Source organism: Haliotis asinina, chromosome 11 (genome assembly GCF_037392515.1).
Source record: "Haliotis asinina isolate JCU_RB_2024 chromosome 11, JCU_Hal_asi_v2, whole genome shotgun sequence".
In the NCBI taxonomy this organism is placed as follows: Eukaryota; Metazoa; Mollusca; class Gastropoda; order Lepetellida; family Haliotidae; genus Haliotis; species Haliotis asinina.
In genome coordinates, this window is record NC_090290.1 from 19,898,964 (window position 1) to 19,913,807 (window position 14,844).

Below are 14,844 nucleotides of genomic sequence, written 5' to 3' on the forward strand. Positions count from 1 at the left end.
GAATCAGTGTGTGTTACTCATACCCTCTGGAGCATGAACTAGATATTGATAATCCCCCGAGTCATAATAATTGTGAGATCAGGATTCGGATCAACAATTATAGGATCCTGGCCCTCCTAAGGGACTCAACTCTACCTGATTTACGTAGTTTAGAATACGCTTAGTTTTTTCGTGGACACCTTTTAATATTGGTTCGAATTCATCAACACATGCTCGTGACAGAGTCGGGATCGATTGTACCCCGGAATCGTACAATCGATTCTGTGTTTGATAGTGACTGGAAATAGTTTTATCATGTTCCGTTTATCCTGTAATCTATCCGATAGCACTGTTGGATAGTAAAGTAGCGTCCTCAGCACTCGAACTGAAATAGTAATGAAGTAATCAGAATTTTCACATACACGTTGGTTACAAATACCCGACGTACAAGATGTCTAGCGTTTACTACAATCTATTTCATTCCATATCAGACCAATGTACTGCTGACTGTAGTCCTGTCGGAAGTAGTGTTTTTCACAGTTGTATCTACAGTTCTTGTAGTTAAAATGTGAAACTGTGACATATCTATTAACTACGTTCGGTCTAAAGGTGGTTGGGAAGTAGGAAATGTAACGAAACGACTTTACTGAGGCGATATTAGTGCAGAAATGAGCAATGTGGTTCAAGGCGACTTAGTGTGCAACGATAATAATTGATTCAAAGAACACTTTTACACGCTCGTTTTGAAACTGACATGGACTCATTATAATCGATAGCTGACTTAAACAACGATTAATTTAATACTGAAACTGTCAAAGGTGTAGCTACTATGGCGTCTCACTATAGCTATGAAAAACAAACAGGTAGGAGGGGTCAAATGCAACACCACGACGGTGGCTGGAGTCGGCCTTGGGAATTGAGTGAGTGAGCGAGCTAAAATTTTATATCGCATCGGCAATATTGCAGCCATATAGCGATGAAAACTAGGTAATTAACATAAAATAGCTTCCGACAAAAGACAGTAAACCACCGAGTGTATCACAGATGTATATTAAAACTAGGAATGAAATCTAAAATACTTTAATTATAGAAGGCAATACGATATGAAAACAGGCTATAGGTCGCCAATAACTGATCACCACACTAGGTTTGTATATACATAAACACCCGAAAGTAGGTTCCGGCACATTTAAAAGAAATTTAAATTTTCCATCTGTTTTAAATGTAGCATTTTTGTCATTTTAAATTTGGCTAACCCTCAGTCAGACAGTCGCTGGAGGGATGATATAAATCCAGCGAGGGGCCATGCAGGTAGCAAAAGTACTTTGCAATCTATAGCCTGATTTTATATTGTATTGTCTTCTCTACCTAAAGTACTTTAGATTTCATTACTAGTATACATATATATATATACACACACACACACACACACACACACACACACGCACACACGCACGCACACACACACACACATATACACACATATATACATATATTGGCGACGACCTATATATATATGTGTGTGTGTGTGTGTGTGTGTGTGTGTGTGTGTGTGTGTGTGAGTGAATGTAGTGTTACGCAGCAGTAGTGTTACGAGTCTTGACCAGACAAACCAGTGATCAACAGTGATCAATGTTTCAACCAAGCCCGCGAGTCTGACTACCCGATCCGGTTAGTCGCCTCCTACGAAAAGCATTGCCGCCTTTTGTGGCAAGTAAATGTTGCTGAAGACCTCTTCTGCCCCGGATATTCATGGGTCCTGCCCATGTGTCGAATATGACCGGACGATAGAGACCGACGTTTACTAGGCGACAAAACCCGATCTCACTCAGGACAGACGCTGGAGAGGCCCACAGAATATGTTGATGCATGTATCATAAATGTATCGTTATGAATAAATTTAGTTTTAACCCAGATGACAGTGATCATGTTAAACTGAATGTAGTAACCAATACAGCTGAATTGAAAGTTCTTAAACTCTAAGCTGATATTGTTAACGATATGTTCCATAGAAGGCAGTAACATTGTTAATATATTTTACCTATGTGTACTATTTTATGTATTCTATGAATACAATGTCTCATAAGCCAACGTTATGTCTGTGTGTTATATTTTATCCCAGTATTTGAAATGCTGCTTTATCTATAACATACCATGTGACACTTTAATAAAATGCTTGTGTCGGTCTGTGTCTGTATTCTGTCCCAATGAGGTAGATCGGTACGCTATCAATTACTGGATCATCGGAACAGCCTAATATGGCGTGGTGTTTTCTTGGGGAACATCAATCACATGTGCAGTGATATTCAACACCAACTGACAATCTCTTTTCAGTGGAATATGTCGGATAATTGTGACTGACCTCTTTCGTGGGTGAACCAAATACATAGTCAAAATTCATGATCGCCTGTGTACATGGAAAACCGAAAGCGAGGTGCAATGCATTAAGGCAAACGAAATAGTCGTTGAGGTCACGTGACCAATGTGCATTTCTCACCACTTGAAAACTAAAATTATCAAACTCGGTATTAAAATTGTGTCACAAACACAATCTACAATTAAATATAAGTTTAATTACATGACATTTTGCAATTACTTATAAAACTATTAAAACACATAGTCGCACATACAAGGTACACATACAACTACAACCAATAAATTAAACACAAACAATCACACAAACTACAAGGACCTCAATAACGTGACAACGTAAACAAATAGTCAAATGCGCTGCGTATAATTTGTGACCTTGTGCTTCTTGTATATATCGGACTAACTGTAATATAATGCAATATGTAATAATCGATAGGTAGAGATACTTAACGATTGGTAAAAATATAACAAAAATGATTCATAACAGTTACTCATGTTCTATGACACAACAGTGACATCATGTAATGCACCATTGATTTAACAATGATCATATCTGGGTGAACATGCCCCGGCCCAACTGCAACAGTCAAATCCCAAAAGTCAAGGTAGATAACTCGATCAGCAAAGGGAGCGAACTCTTTTCTAAGTATGTCTGAGTAAATTAGTCCCCAGTAAGACACGAGTTCCTGTGCGAAACTTCTGTAATAGGCATGCGGTCCACGAACAGCTATGGTCACTTTCGGAGCACGTGACAATAACTTGCCCACTGACCGCACCATCACACGAATATGGTCACGGAACACGTCAGGATGAACCAAATTAAAATGGACGTATATATAAAGAACGACAATATCTTCTGTGTTATCTGGAAGGCTGTCGAGAAAAAGATGTTGGGGTTTATTTACAGTGGACGCATATCGCTCAGCTCCGTGGAAAAAAGGGAATTCGTGTGCATACCAAGATACAGAAAAGTTATCTTCCTTGTCCGTGAGTAGCTGAGGGTTGTGGCCAGTGCTTACATCAGGAATACCTAATGTGTAGTGGAGACTTCTTTTGAATTGTTGACTCGTGGAGTCTCCGGGCAGCCACAGTTGTTTGTTCTTCAAGCACCTACGGTACGTCTTTGGAGTCAAGGACAAATTGTCATGACAAAACGTTGGCTGAAAGGTGCCACCAAAGAAGAGTCCGACTGGAGACACCGTCTTCCACGTCATTTCCGGCGGAAGTCTATTACACGGGGTTGTTGGCCGGGATACTTTTAAGTCCTTTGGTATATCTTCTGAAGCAAATATGTATCAGTCAGATGATCAAAGCAAATACTGTTCTGTTTAATTTGACGATTATGATCGAAATATTTCGAAGCTTCACTGTATTCACAAAGCCCTGTAACTGCATTATCATCATGTATCCAACTGTTTACTGAATACATAGAAGATATGAACTGGAAAATTATATTCACTAAAGACTTGCTTGAGAGGCATATTTTAGAAGTTGGAAGTAAATAGGATAACAGTAAATGGATGACAACTTCTTTAATACTGGAACACAACGTTTCGATACAGGTTCTTGTATCGTTTTCAAAGTGTTAGGGTTAGGGTTAACCAAACCCTAACCCTAACCTTAACCCTGACTTTGAAAACGATACAAGAACCTGTATCGAAAAGTCGTGTTCCAGTATTAAAGAAGTTGTCATCCATATACAGTTATCCTATATTCACTAAATTTAGAAAATGTACTAAGGATGTTAACTTGATCGATTTTCAATACAAATTTATTCACACGAAAATTTACACCAAACGTGAGTTGCTATATATGAAAGTTGTTGATGATGTTGCGTGTTCATTTTGTACGGAAGAGAGAATGTGTGCATAAAAAGTAAAATTCAAAAGTAAAATTGAAAATTCAAGAAATCTCTCAATGAGAAAATGAAAGCAGAAAGATCTTTTGCAATAGAGAACAAAGAACACAAATTCCAGCAAAAATGGAGTGAATGAGTGAGTTAAAATTTAACGTCACATCGGAAATATTTCAGCCATATCGTGACGAAAACAATTTATATAACAAAAATGGAAAACGTTTTGAAGGATGAAACCTGTCACGATGAACAGTAAATATACTAGGGTATCACAGATTTGGGTACAAAAGAACCATGGAAAAGTAAATCATTCTAGTAATTAAAAAAGACAGAACAATATAAAACACGAGCTTTAGATCGCCAGCAACTGAGCAAAAATGGACACCACTGGCGGGTGTGCTCAATGGTCAACAGTTAGTCTCAGTATACCTCTTAGTCGAAAAAGTATTTGACAATGAATTGAACACTTATGCATTTGACACTGAAATGTATCTGGATATATTGAATGTAGTGTATGTAAAGACTACACAAATAACTGAATAAAAATATGTGAAAAAACCCCAAAACTATTCATTGCTGTTACGAGTAATGGTGTTATATTATTCGCTTTTTTCTTCTTCTTCTTATTTTTATGATTATTAAGAAATTTCCAAAGGGGTGTCTTTTCCATAAATAATCTTTTGAGCATATAATACATACATTTATGTCGGCACTTCGTTAATACATACCTTCCAATATAGCGTTAGTACATGGTCGTAAACAGTTCTGTTAGCTGAGTAAGGATAATTTAATTTCATTTCTGTTTTTTTTTTTGTTTCTTTGTTTCTTTTTATTTGTGTCGATAACCTAAAATAAACCAGAAAGCAAAGACCTAAAACAACATACTGTTTCGTCGTTTACCGAAACTAGAGCGGGACGTGTGTTGCATTAGCGAGAAAAGATGTCACAGATTACGTATTGGCCAATACATCTGTTTGTTAATTATTGACCTGAATGCATTTACTTTTAAGCAGTATAATTCTAAAAACGCGAAACACATTCAAGTCAGTTCTTATGTATGTCATCCCAGCTATGTGCCTAACATTCAGAGTTATACAAATACTTACTATAAACAACTGTGATATGAATCGTTGTAGGCAAATCATCGTCGTTTCCCTTCAGAGATCTACAAAAGACCGATATTATAATACTGAAAGAAGCAGCAAAACGTCATCATTTGTTCACTAGGCAAAAGAAAGTACGGCGGTGTTGGTGGCTACAACTGGCACAAACATAAAGTCTTTTGGGGATTGTGTTGTATTAAAAGGAACTGTGTGGGACATTCCGTTTGCTTTGTTTTCGTGACTCTCTCCGACCTAATGACGGGTTACGTTTGTAATTGTTTTAGTCAATTCAGTTATTAATTCAGTGTGGTCCTGAGCAAGTAACTTCCCCAGCATTTGCCTCGGTTCGTGAGTCAATGAATGAGAATCAGGTAGAATGATATAAGGGATCTGAAGACGGAACTGGAGAGCGCAACTGCATTATTCGGGGCATTATAATTAATTACCAGTGTATATATACCATAACTGCCACTGAAAAATAGCAGTAGCAGCCTTACTACTAATTTCACCATTGCTGTTGCTCCTCCTCCTACTACTACTAGTGCTACTACCGCTGCTGAAGCTACTACTGCTGCTGCTGCTGCTACTACTACTACTTCTACTCATCCTCCTCCTACTACTACTACAACTATTGCTACTGCTGCTGCTGCTGCTACTACTACTGTTGCGGTTACTACTACAACCAGTACTGCGACTACTACAACTGCTACTACTGCTGCTACTACTACTATATGGGTTAAACCTAATGGTTAAAGCGTCCGCTCGTTACGCTGAAAAGCCAGGTTCGATTCCACGCATGGGTAGAATGTGAGAAGCCCATTTCGTGTGTCCCCCGTCCCCAATAATTGCTGGAATATTGCTAACAACAGCGTAAAACCATATTAACTCACGGTTACAACAACTATAATCACTTCAACTACTACTACTAATGCTACTACTATTACTACTACTACTTCGACAACGACTACAACTACTACTACTGTTTTACGTAAACAATATTCACTAACAGATAGTATATGCTTCTCTGGTTTGGGTCATCGGGTGGATATCCTCTGTTCTCAGACCAGGAATTCTTCCAGTCTTCACACTTTAACTTATTCGGCTTGGCACAGAACCATGGAAAACCATAGTTCATATCCGTGAAATTACAGACGCTTTTGAAGTTGTCCGGTTTAATGGAACACTCCGTGCTCTCGACAAAACCACTGAAAACAAACTCCCTCTTTGGCACCCACAGTGCATGATTCTTCCCCAAGATGTCATAAAACATGGCGATTTCTTCTTTCCTCCTTTCAACGAAACACCGAATTGAGGCTGTGCCTTCCCACAATGCCCTGATCACACCAGTATAGCTTCCGTTGTTATGGTCGATCACGTGACCAGCAACGGAAGCTCCGTATCTTGTATTCTCCATCCAAAGACGTAGGAAATCCCCTCCGCAAGTTTTCTTGTTCCCGTGATAATCGTACGTGTCAATATTTACGCGGATTTCATCGCCAATGGAAAATACAACTTTATCATTCATGAGTGTCATCTTGGAGGTTTTGGCACTTGTACATTTCTTCGAGTCTGACTGCTTCCATTCATGCATCATTTCCGATTGGGATAAATAGAGTCTTTCTCTCTCTGAACGGATAGCGTAGTTGATGTGGAGTTTGGAGAAATCAGCCGCCAACATTGGGAAGACCCTGGAACGAAACGTGAGATAGTGAGTGAGATGTATGTTGCATTCGCCAAAATTTCACATGTATGAGCTAGTGAGGTGAAGTAAATCCTCCCAGGTTCCATTTGAATCCTTTCGGTTTCCATGCAAAAAGCAAAGGTATTGAATGTCCTCACGATACATAGTATGGTGATCTTGCTTTGGCATCTGGTTATATCTGGGCTGTTTCATGTTTTGTTGGTCCTCCTGAGAGGGTACGTAAGTCGCGAAACATTTAAACGTTCCACTGGTTTTAATCGTAGTATACGTGTACTTTTAATTTTTGGCTAGATGTGTCTAAACTGCTAACATCTGAAGAGATGGTGTAAATCCAGCTAAGGTCCATACAGGAAGCTAATGTACTGTAAGTCCCCATGGCCCCTAGTATGGTGATTTACCATCAGTTGTTGGCAATCTATAGCTCAATTTTATTGTATTGTCCAAATAATGATATGAGTTTTAACTTTCGACGCCAGTTTTAATTCCAATTGTGATATACTAGTTGTTTTACTGTTCTTCCTCAAGAGGGCTTTAGTTTCTGATAAATCTGGTATGTAATGTAATTTAAATTGTTCTCGTCACGATATGGCTGCAATATTGCCGATGTGACGTTAAATAGTACCTCACACACTCACTCTTGTTGTATTGTCACATATGATGATAGAATTTATGGCTACATACCATATTTAAGATAAGCTATGTCACAGTCTATCGTTTGCAGTCCTTTAATGACTGGATTTCGCAATATCAATGTGTATGTACAAACGATATGGATGAAGTACTGTCGGACGTGACTCTAAATTGTAAGTCTCTCACCCATACATCGATGCTACTGTTTCACGTATGAGGAAAAAGTTCAGTGCTTTAAACGCTTGTTTCGAAGAACTGTAAGCAACAAGCCTTTTCCATTATAATAAGAAATCGAAACCCACATTTTCCGGATTCAACAGTTTCGTCATTTCAAAGAAGATGCGATATTTTCTATTTATCATTTTTACTCGGAGTTGTTCCAAGAAGATGAGTTCAGATATGAGTATGATATGTTACATCATCATACGAGATTCTAAATATTCGTTGTCGAAGTATGGATCTTAACACCCGACACTTCACATGCCACAAGAAGTCTATACTAAATGTGTCCGAACGAGTTTAGTCCAATAATTTAATAGCATCATCACACGAGATTCTAAATTTCATTTAGAAAAAACCCTTTACATGCCGTGCGATATCTTCCTTAAATGCAGATCTGGCTGAACGCAGTTGCCTGTATTAACAGCATAATGAATCGCTTTCAAATAGTTATAGTGTGTATTCCAAGGCGAGACAGCTTCAGCAGTACTTTCCAAAAACACAAAGTGAAGTGTTCACCTGAACAGACACGTGATGCAATTTAACAGGGAATTACACGGGATATTATTACTGTTAGCGATACGTTTCATTTTGTAGGTTTTTAAAATCCCATTTTGCCTACGGGAAGTTTTGTTGGCAAATTGGGATGTAGGCAGATTGGGACTGTATGCAAAATGGGACAGCTACAGTCACTGAGGGGTATGTTGTTGGGTTCGTTGAAAGTGTAATTAATGCAAGTTCTCTTAAAGTTAACATCCTGATCTTAGTGATAATTGATTTCAAGTTAAAGTTTCAATGCTGTGGTTGGTCCTTTTACTCAAGCAAAGATACATACAGACATATACAATGGGTCTACTTAGTTCATCAAACTCCTGATAAAGAAGGATGGCTACCAACAGCCCCCATCACACAAATTAAAGATCGTGTGTTGAATCCTTTACTTCGCAAGCACGAGGACAGCAAGTATTCTTTGCAGGGTACCGCTATGCCTTAATAGCAGAGGATGAAAAGATGTTGTAAATCCATCTAGGGTCCAAGCAGGTAGTAAACGTAATGCATGACCCCATGGTCCCTAACATGGTGATGTACCTTCCGTTGTTGGCGATCTATAGCTTATTTTTTATCTTAATGTATTGTCCTAATTATGCTATTAGTTTTAAATTCTAACAGTGATAGTCTATTTGTTTTACTGTCCTTGGACGACAGGTTTTATAACAACGACAATATCAATCTTTATAATCGTCCAATTTGTCCTCCTCACGATGTGGCTGAAATATTGCCGATGAGACGTTAAATATTAACTCACTCCCTTATTATTAGACGACAGATATTTCTACAACTCATTCAACCGAGACTTCAGACTGTGATTGGTTAATCAAAGTTATTGAGAGGTTTACAATCACGTGATCCTGATCCTGATTTTTCTCCACTGTAAGTATATTTCTGTCTACCTATCTATCTCTGTATACACGGATCTTCTCCGAAATAATAACTAAACACTGGTCTTCTCCGAAATAATAACACAACATGGATCTTCTTGCTGGAGAAGATCCGTGCTGTGCTATTATTTCGGAAACTACTTATATAATATCAACCAACATTTATGAAACATTATTTAAAGTAAAAAAGATAAAGTTTTGTCCGAAAACATTTTCCTTCACAATTTGATTACTTTTCACTGTATTTGGAAAGGAACTCTTCACCCAAAGTCAACAATGAAAACACAATGCATGTGCAATTCACATGCACACACATCAGTCGTTTCATATATATACGGTTTCATATATAAACGGTTATGGCAGAATGGCGATAAACAAACTGTCTTGGAAAATCAGAGGCATATAAAAGAAATTATAAAAGCTCTAAATATATTATTTAAAATACCAAAAATAAAGCTACATACGTCATAGTCTTATACCTCTAACTACAAGTATGTGTGCATGCCACACGCACTGGCCACTGTTCTCCAACTGGAGACATCATTAAATCTACAACGCAACGCCATCACGCCCATGTAAAATGACTTCAATATCTATATGACAAGCACTTGGGTGGACACGCTTTTCTGGAGGTTATTTTGTGCCCAGGACGACTAACCATATTGCTGGGTGGCATAATAAGTTGAAGAATACACTGACATTTTGTCAGTTCAAATGAATGAAATGCATTCAGAAATATACTTCACACCTAGAAACATTGTATTTGCCATTTGTTTCTCGTATTGCCTACAATTGACGTTTCTTCAAGTTCATTTTTTGTAAAGGTAAAATAGGACAGCACATTAACCTTCCTTCCTGGTCACTGGGCGGTGTCGTGTTGTTTCAACATGTAGGCAGAATGGGAAGACACCGCATAGAATGTATACAATAAACGTTCTGGAACATTTTGCTATGGCCCGAGAGCTGTAACCCTGGGTTTCATGTAGGAAGACACACAATCTTATCATGATAACAACATTCTCTTATGACATTCATTTGTAAAGCAAGTTATATGCTGAAATAATCTGTTAATAATATTGTATCGAAACATTTATACATACATTCCCTCCGATGTGATTTTTTATGGACAACTGTCAAAACTTCGTTGTTTTTATCAATATTACGTCTCAGCAAATCACTTGCAGACAAAACTCTTCTTTAATCGGACTCTTTTGAACGTTATGCTTTTATAAAGATTGTATACAGTTATTATTCATTAACACATAAACATTTTGGATAATATGCACTCATAAGCATGTATATGAGGAGTGCGTGTTGGCCTGACCGTGAAATCACGACCCACTGATCTATCCCGTCCAGAGTTCAAAAGTTTAGAGCAAGTCCTTTTTATTATCTGTGCCCTAAATACTGACGTGCCTTGAGGGACATTACATGTTATCAACAAACAACTCGAACAAGCGGATGTTTGTCAATGGATTTGTCAATGACCAGCAGAGACACGCTCTTCTATTATAGTGTCTGTCTTCCCTTACTGCATGGCATATACCATACCGTCATGTATTTATAAATTTAGGAACTTTTATATTCATTTTTACATTTCATTTTTTTACTTTTTAATTATTACATTGCTACAAATGCATCATAGATATCTGACTGTAGGTAGAATAATGTGTCTAGTGTTAAAACCACACGGGTGTACACACATTCTCTATCTCCGTACCCACCAAAGGAATAAATAATCGAGTCTGGACCAGACAATCCAGTGGTCAACAGCATGAGCATCGGCATGCGCAATTGGGAACCGATAATGTGTCAAGTCAGCGAGCCTGACCATCCGATCCCGTTAGTCTCCTCTTACGACAAGCAGAGTCGCCATTTACAGCAAAAGTGTTTTTGCTGAAGACCTATTCTACCCCGGGACCTACACGGGCCCTCTAAGAAAGTGAGTGAGATTACTCAGAAATATCTATGGCGGCATCTCTAATGAAGAACTGTGGGTAAAGAGACCATGATTTTTTAGATTTCTATCGTGTTATAACATGTGTTTGTGTAACATTTTGCTGTGACAACTGTAAATAAATGTTTGATACGAAATTTTGCACCAGCTGTTTCTCAAATGTATGTACATGTTTTCGTGCGCACATGGAAGAAACAATCTTATTTCACAACGTGCATTTTGTGATTTGAAAAATGTAGTCAGTGTATTCAAATTTATCACTTAATGCATACGAGGTCGAAATAAGTGTTTTCACTGGCTACAGCACCGGTGTAACTCATGACATGTAAGACATGAATGTATTCATACAGTTGTAAATATTTTTTTAAAACTCTTACCCAAATGTGTTTCGCCAGCGTGTCGTCTGCCAAAAAATGAAAACTCCGACCGTCAAAAGCAAAACAGGGACGACGAAGGACGCCGCGTTCTTCCTTCTCACCATGATGAACACGTGGGTCTGGTGTCAAATGCGACATGTGCTACTTCGTCTTCTGCTGTGGCGGGTACGAATATCTGTTCAAGTACTCGACCCTTACCTCCACTTTTGACCCGTTTAGAGCTGCATAACCCACGGCCCATGGTGAGACGATAACACGATATGGACTGGTTATGTCAACACTGGTGTAAGGGTAAATCATAGGGTGTCTACCCTGAGCCCAGAGTTAAAGTGTTGTTTGCTCACCATATAGTATTTCAAAATGATCTCAGTCTGGGTTCAGTTACAGCAATTAATCGACAAGAGAGAAAGAAAGAGAGAGGGAAAGAGCTAGAGAGGGTGGAGGAGAGAGGTGATGAGTGCTGGAGTGTCTTTGCGGTGGGGGGGGGGATGGTGGGGAGGGGGAGGGAAGGATGTGATTGTATGCTGTATGAATGTGTGTATTAGCGGTAGGGGTGTTAGAGATCAAATGAAGTGTTTTCAGTGTGCTGTGTGCCGAGGAAGGGCGGGATGGGGGCCAATATGGTGTATATTGGCTACAAAGAGTGTGATGCCTGTTTTAGTATATTTTATGCAAGAGGGTTTCTCATAACCTGTACAGATGGCCGATATAATGTTATATAAAAATCATCGGGTCAGTGACCTTGCACAATGTGGCGTAATGGCCTTGTGCATAAAACGTGACTGTTCAGGGAGACGAGACCGCCCCAGATCATCGCCACAAAGAAACGGATTGTGCATCCAGTCGGGACGTCGGCCACGGCCTCACCAGCGATCGACGGGTGCCGTTTTGGTGGTGTTTGCTGTAATCATATAAATAAGCTTAGGTCAATTTGGCGAATATAATTCAATCAATTTACGTCTGGTTACTGGAATTCGAGTTAACACAAATTGGCGCCATATTATTAATGTGTTTGAAATCTGCCAAACGCCCAATCAGTCAAATGTTTATCAACGTCTCACCAGTGAGACATAAAAGCATGCTAATAAAACATCCTATGGTACAATAGCTAAAACTGCGGTGCACAGCCAATCATCGATGTGTGAGAGGTTATGAAAGACAGGTGTAATCGGTATAATTCATAACATTCAATGTACACATATTCAGTACATAAAAGCTCTCTCCGTTTGGCTAAATTAAAGAAAAAACTCAGAAATCATCCTGCAAATCTTGACAAATGTTGAAAAGACTTTCACGTTCAGCAGTCACGTTCAGCAGTAAAGACGGGACTAAGTAAAAGTGCGTACAGTTCATCTTCAAGCTGTGACGTTAAATACTCACTCACTCATCTTCAAACTGGTGAATCCTTATAGTTTCACTTTGTCAACTGAACATTTAAAACTTACAATTTTACTCGACTTTAGATAAAAGTTGCTTAGCAAAGGATCATAGTTTCAATTAGTATTGATATTGGTTTATATTCCAAAGGGGTAAGCGCATTAGTTCGAACAGTGAAGCAAATGCAGGGGGGATAAGTGATAAGTGTTAACTAAGACCGACCCTATTTGTTCTCGGTGTTTCATTTAATGCGCCTACTGTCTTGTAATACAAACTAATAATAGCGATTGGGAACTATGATCGTTTGTTAAACAACTTTTATCCAAAGTCGAATCCTGAGATTTTACATTCATTTGGCATGGTGAAATTATGAGGATTTGCAATCCAAATTTTACTTTATTCGATTTATCTTTGTGTTTAAAGTAAAATTCATCTGTATCTTTTCCCAGACTACATATGCACGTAGATTTTCTACCGTTTCGCCCAGTCTCTGACTGGATTTGTTTCTCCCAAAAAGTTATATATTCGTCCGCAGTACCTGCAGGTGACTATCCACTTAATTAAGACTTGCTTTTTATTATTATTATGTTCTTTATTCCCCCTTAGGGGAAATTAAATTAATTAAATTAAATTACATCAGAAATTGTGAGAATGTGCAAGGGTATACAGTTTCAAATGCGAGAATGCGACGGGAAGTGCAATCTCGAGAGTACAGGAGTATATACACTTTCAGGAATGCGAGAATGTGAGAAAGGTTTTCAATTTCTAAATTTGATGATGCGAATATTCGACACTATATACAATTCCAAGAGTGGGGGGCAAAGTGTCCAATCTCGTAAGCCTGCAAGTCTGCTAGCTTATGTTCACAATCCACTGTTTTACTGAATCATCAAGCACAGTCTGAATAGTCCAATGATCACCACTGGAGCGTAAAAGTTATCATCCCTTCTCTGTAGAGGTACTGGAGGTCTGCAGGATTGGGAGGCAAACCAAATCCACATCATTCAAGGAGTAGAGCTTCACACTCAACTCTGTTGGCTGAATGGATAGTATGTTGCACCACAACTCGTCTCGTTGTTGTTGCGTACTTGAGCACTGGTACACTACATGTACCAAAGAGTCCTCATAAACCCTCTCGCATAGGGTACATCTTCCCTTAGCCTGCCCATTACGCCACACTGCGCTAAGGTACACGATGAATTTGCAAGCATCTTTCAGTTCAGGGTGAGAGTTTGCTACCTTCCATGCCACATGTGGCTCAAAATTGCTTTGAATTTGACTAAACTGCTGTAGGTCAGGGTCTGTGTGCAGGCATTGGTGCCATGTCGTTCGCTGGTGTTCTAATACATGTTTTCTCACATGCTCTTTCCATTTCCTAGCTTCGCAAAATGCCCCTGTGTCCTAAAGGGATTGCATGTGTTCTACCAGCCTGTTCTTTTATTCGCTGTAGTCTCATGTTTTTTATTTTACTTTTGCTCAAATTCTTGAAACACCTGACCATTGACTGCCTACAGTGGATGTCCATGCAGATTCACCATCAACAACCATGTTTGGAGTACATTTTCCAATTCCAAGATGAAAACTTATAGCACACCGATGAATAGCGTTAATAGATGAATACTGACTTGTTCCCCATGAACATAGAGTTTGGTGAACACATTGACAGGGAGATCACACAAACTTCTGGACTTTTTAATATACAGTCCCGGCGCTCTGCTCGCAGATTTGGATGCGGCTTTTGCTACTTCGTTACAGCTGAGGTACTTAGTTACAAGTACTCCTAAAAGTTGGTCCATGTCCACACACCTAACACTTTATCGTCGCATTTAAATG

The 14,844-nt window shown here is 38.8% G+C and overlaps 1 protein-coding gene across 1 annotated transcript; it reads right to left on the reverse strand.

Moving 5' to 3' along the window:
* Positions 1-2,534: 2,534 nt before the first annotated feature.
* On the reverse strand, positions 2,535-11,815 carry LOC137256508 (NXPE family member 4-like). Its single transcript, XM_067794349.1, has 4 exons — positions 11,635-11,815; positions 6,318-6,998; positions 5,314-5,372; positions 2,535-3,631 (listed from the first exon to the last, which is right to left on the reverse strand). The coding sequence occupies exons 1-4, from the start codon at positions 11,736-11,738 to the stop codon at positions 2,844-2,846; spliced, it is 1,632 nt and encodes a 543-aa protein (XP_067650450.1). The 5' UTR covers positions 11,739-11,815; the 3' UTR covers positions 2,535-2,843.
* Positions 11,816-14,844: the final 3,029 nt, after the last annotated feature.

What these genes read in the sequence shown, in the direction of transcription:
- LOC137256508 (XM_067794349.1), bottom strand. Translation starts at nt 11,738, where the DNA reads ATGGTGAGAAGGAAGAACGCGGCGTCCTTCGTCGTCCCTGTTTTGCTT. An exon ending in CGCTGGCGAAACACATTTGG is followed by an intron (nt 6,999 to 11,634) that starts GTAAGAGTTTTA and finishes GTTTCGTTCCAG; the next exon opens with GGTCTTCCCAATGTTGGCGG. An exon ending in CAGAGAAGCATATACTATCT is followed by an intron (nt 5,373 to 6,317) that starts GTTAGTGAATAT and finishes GGTCTTTTGTAG; the next exon opens with ATCTCTGAAGGGAAACGACG.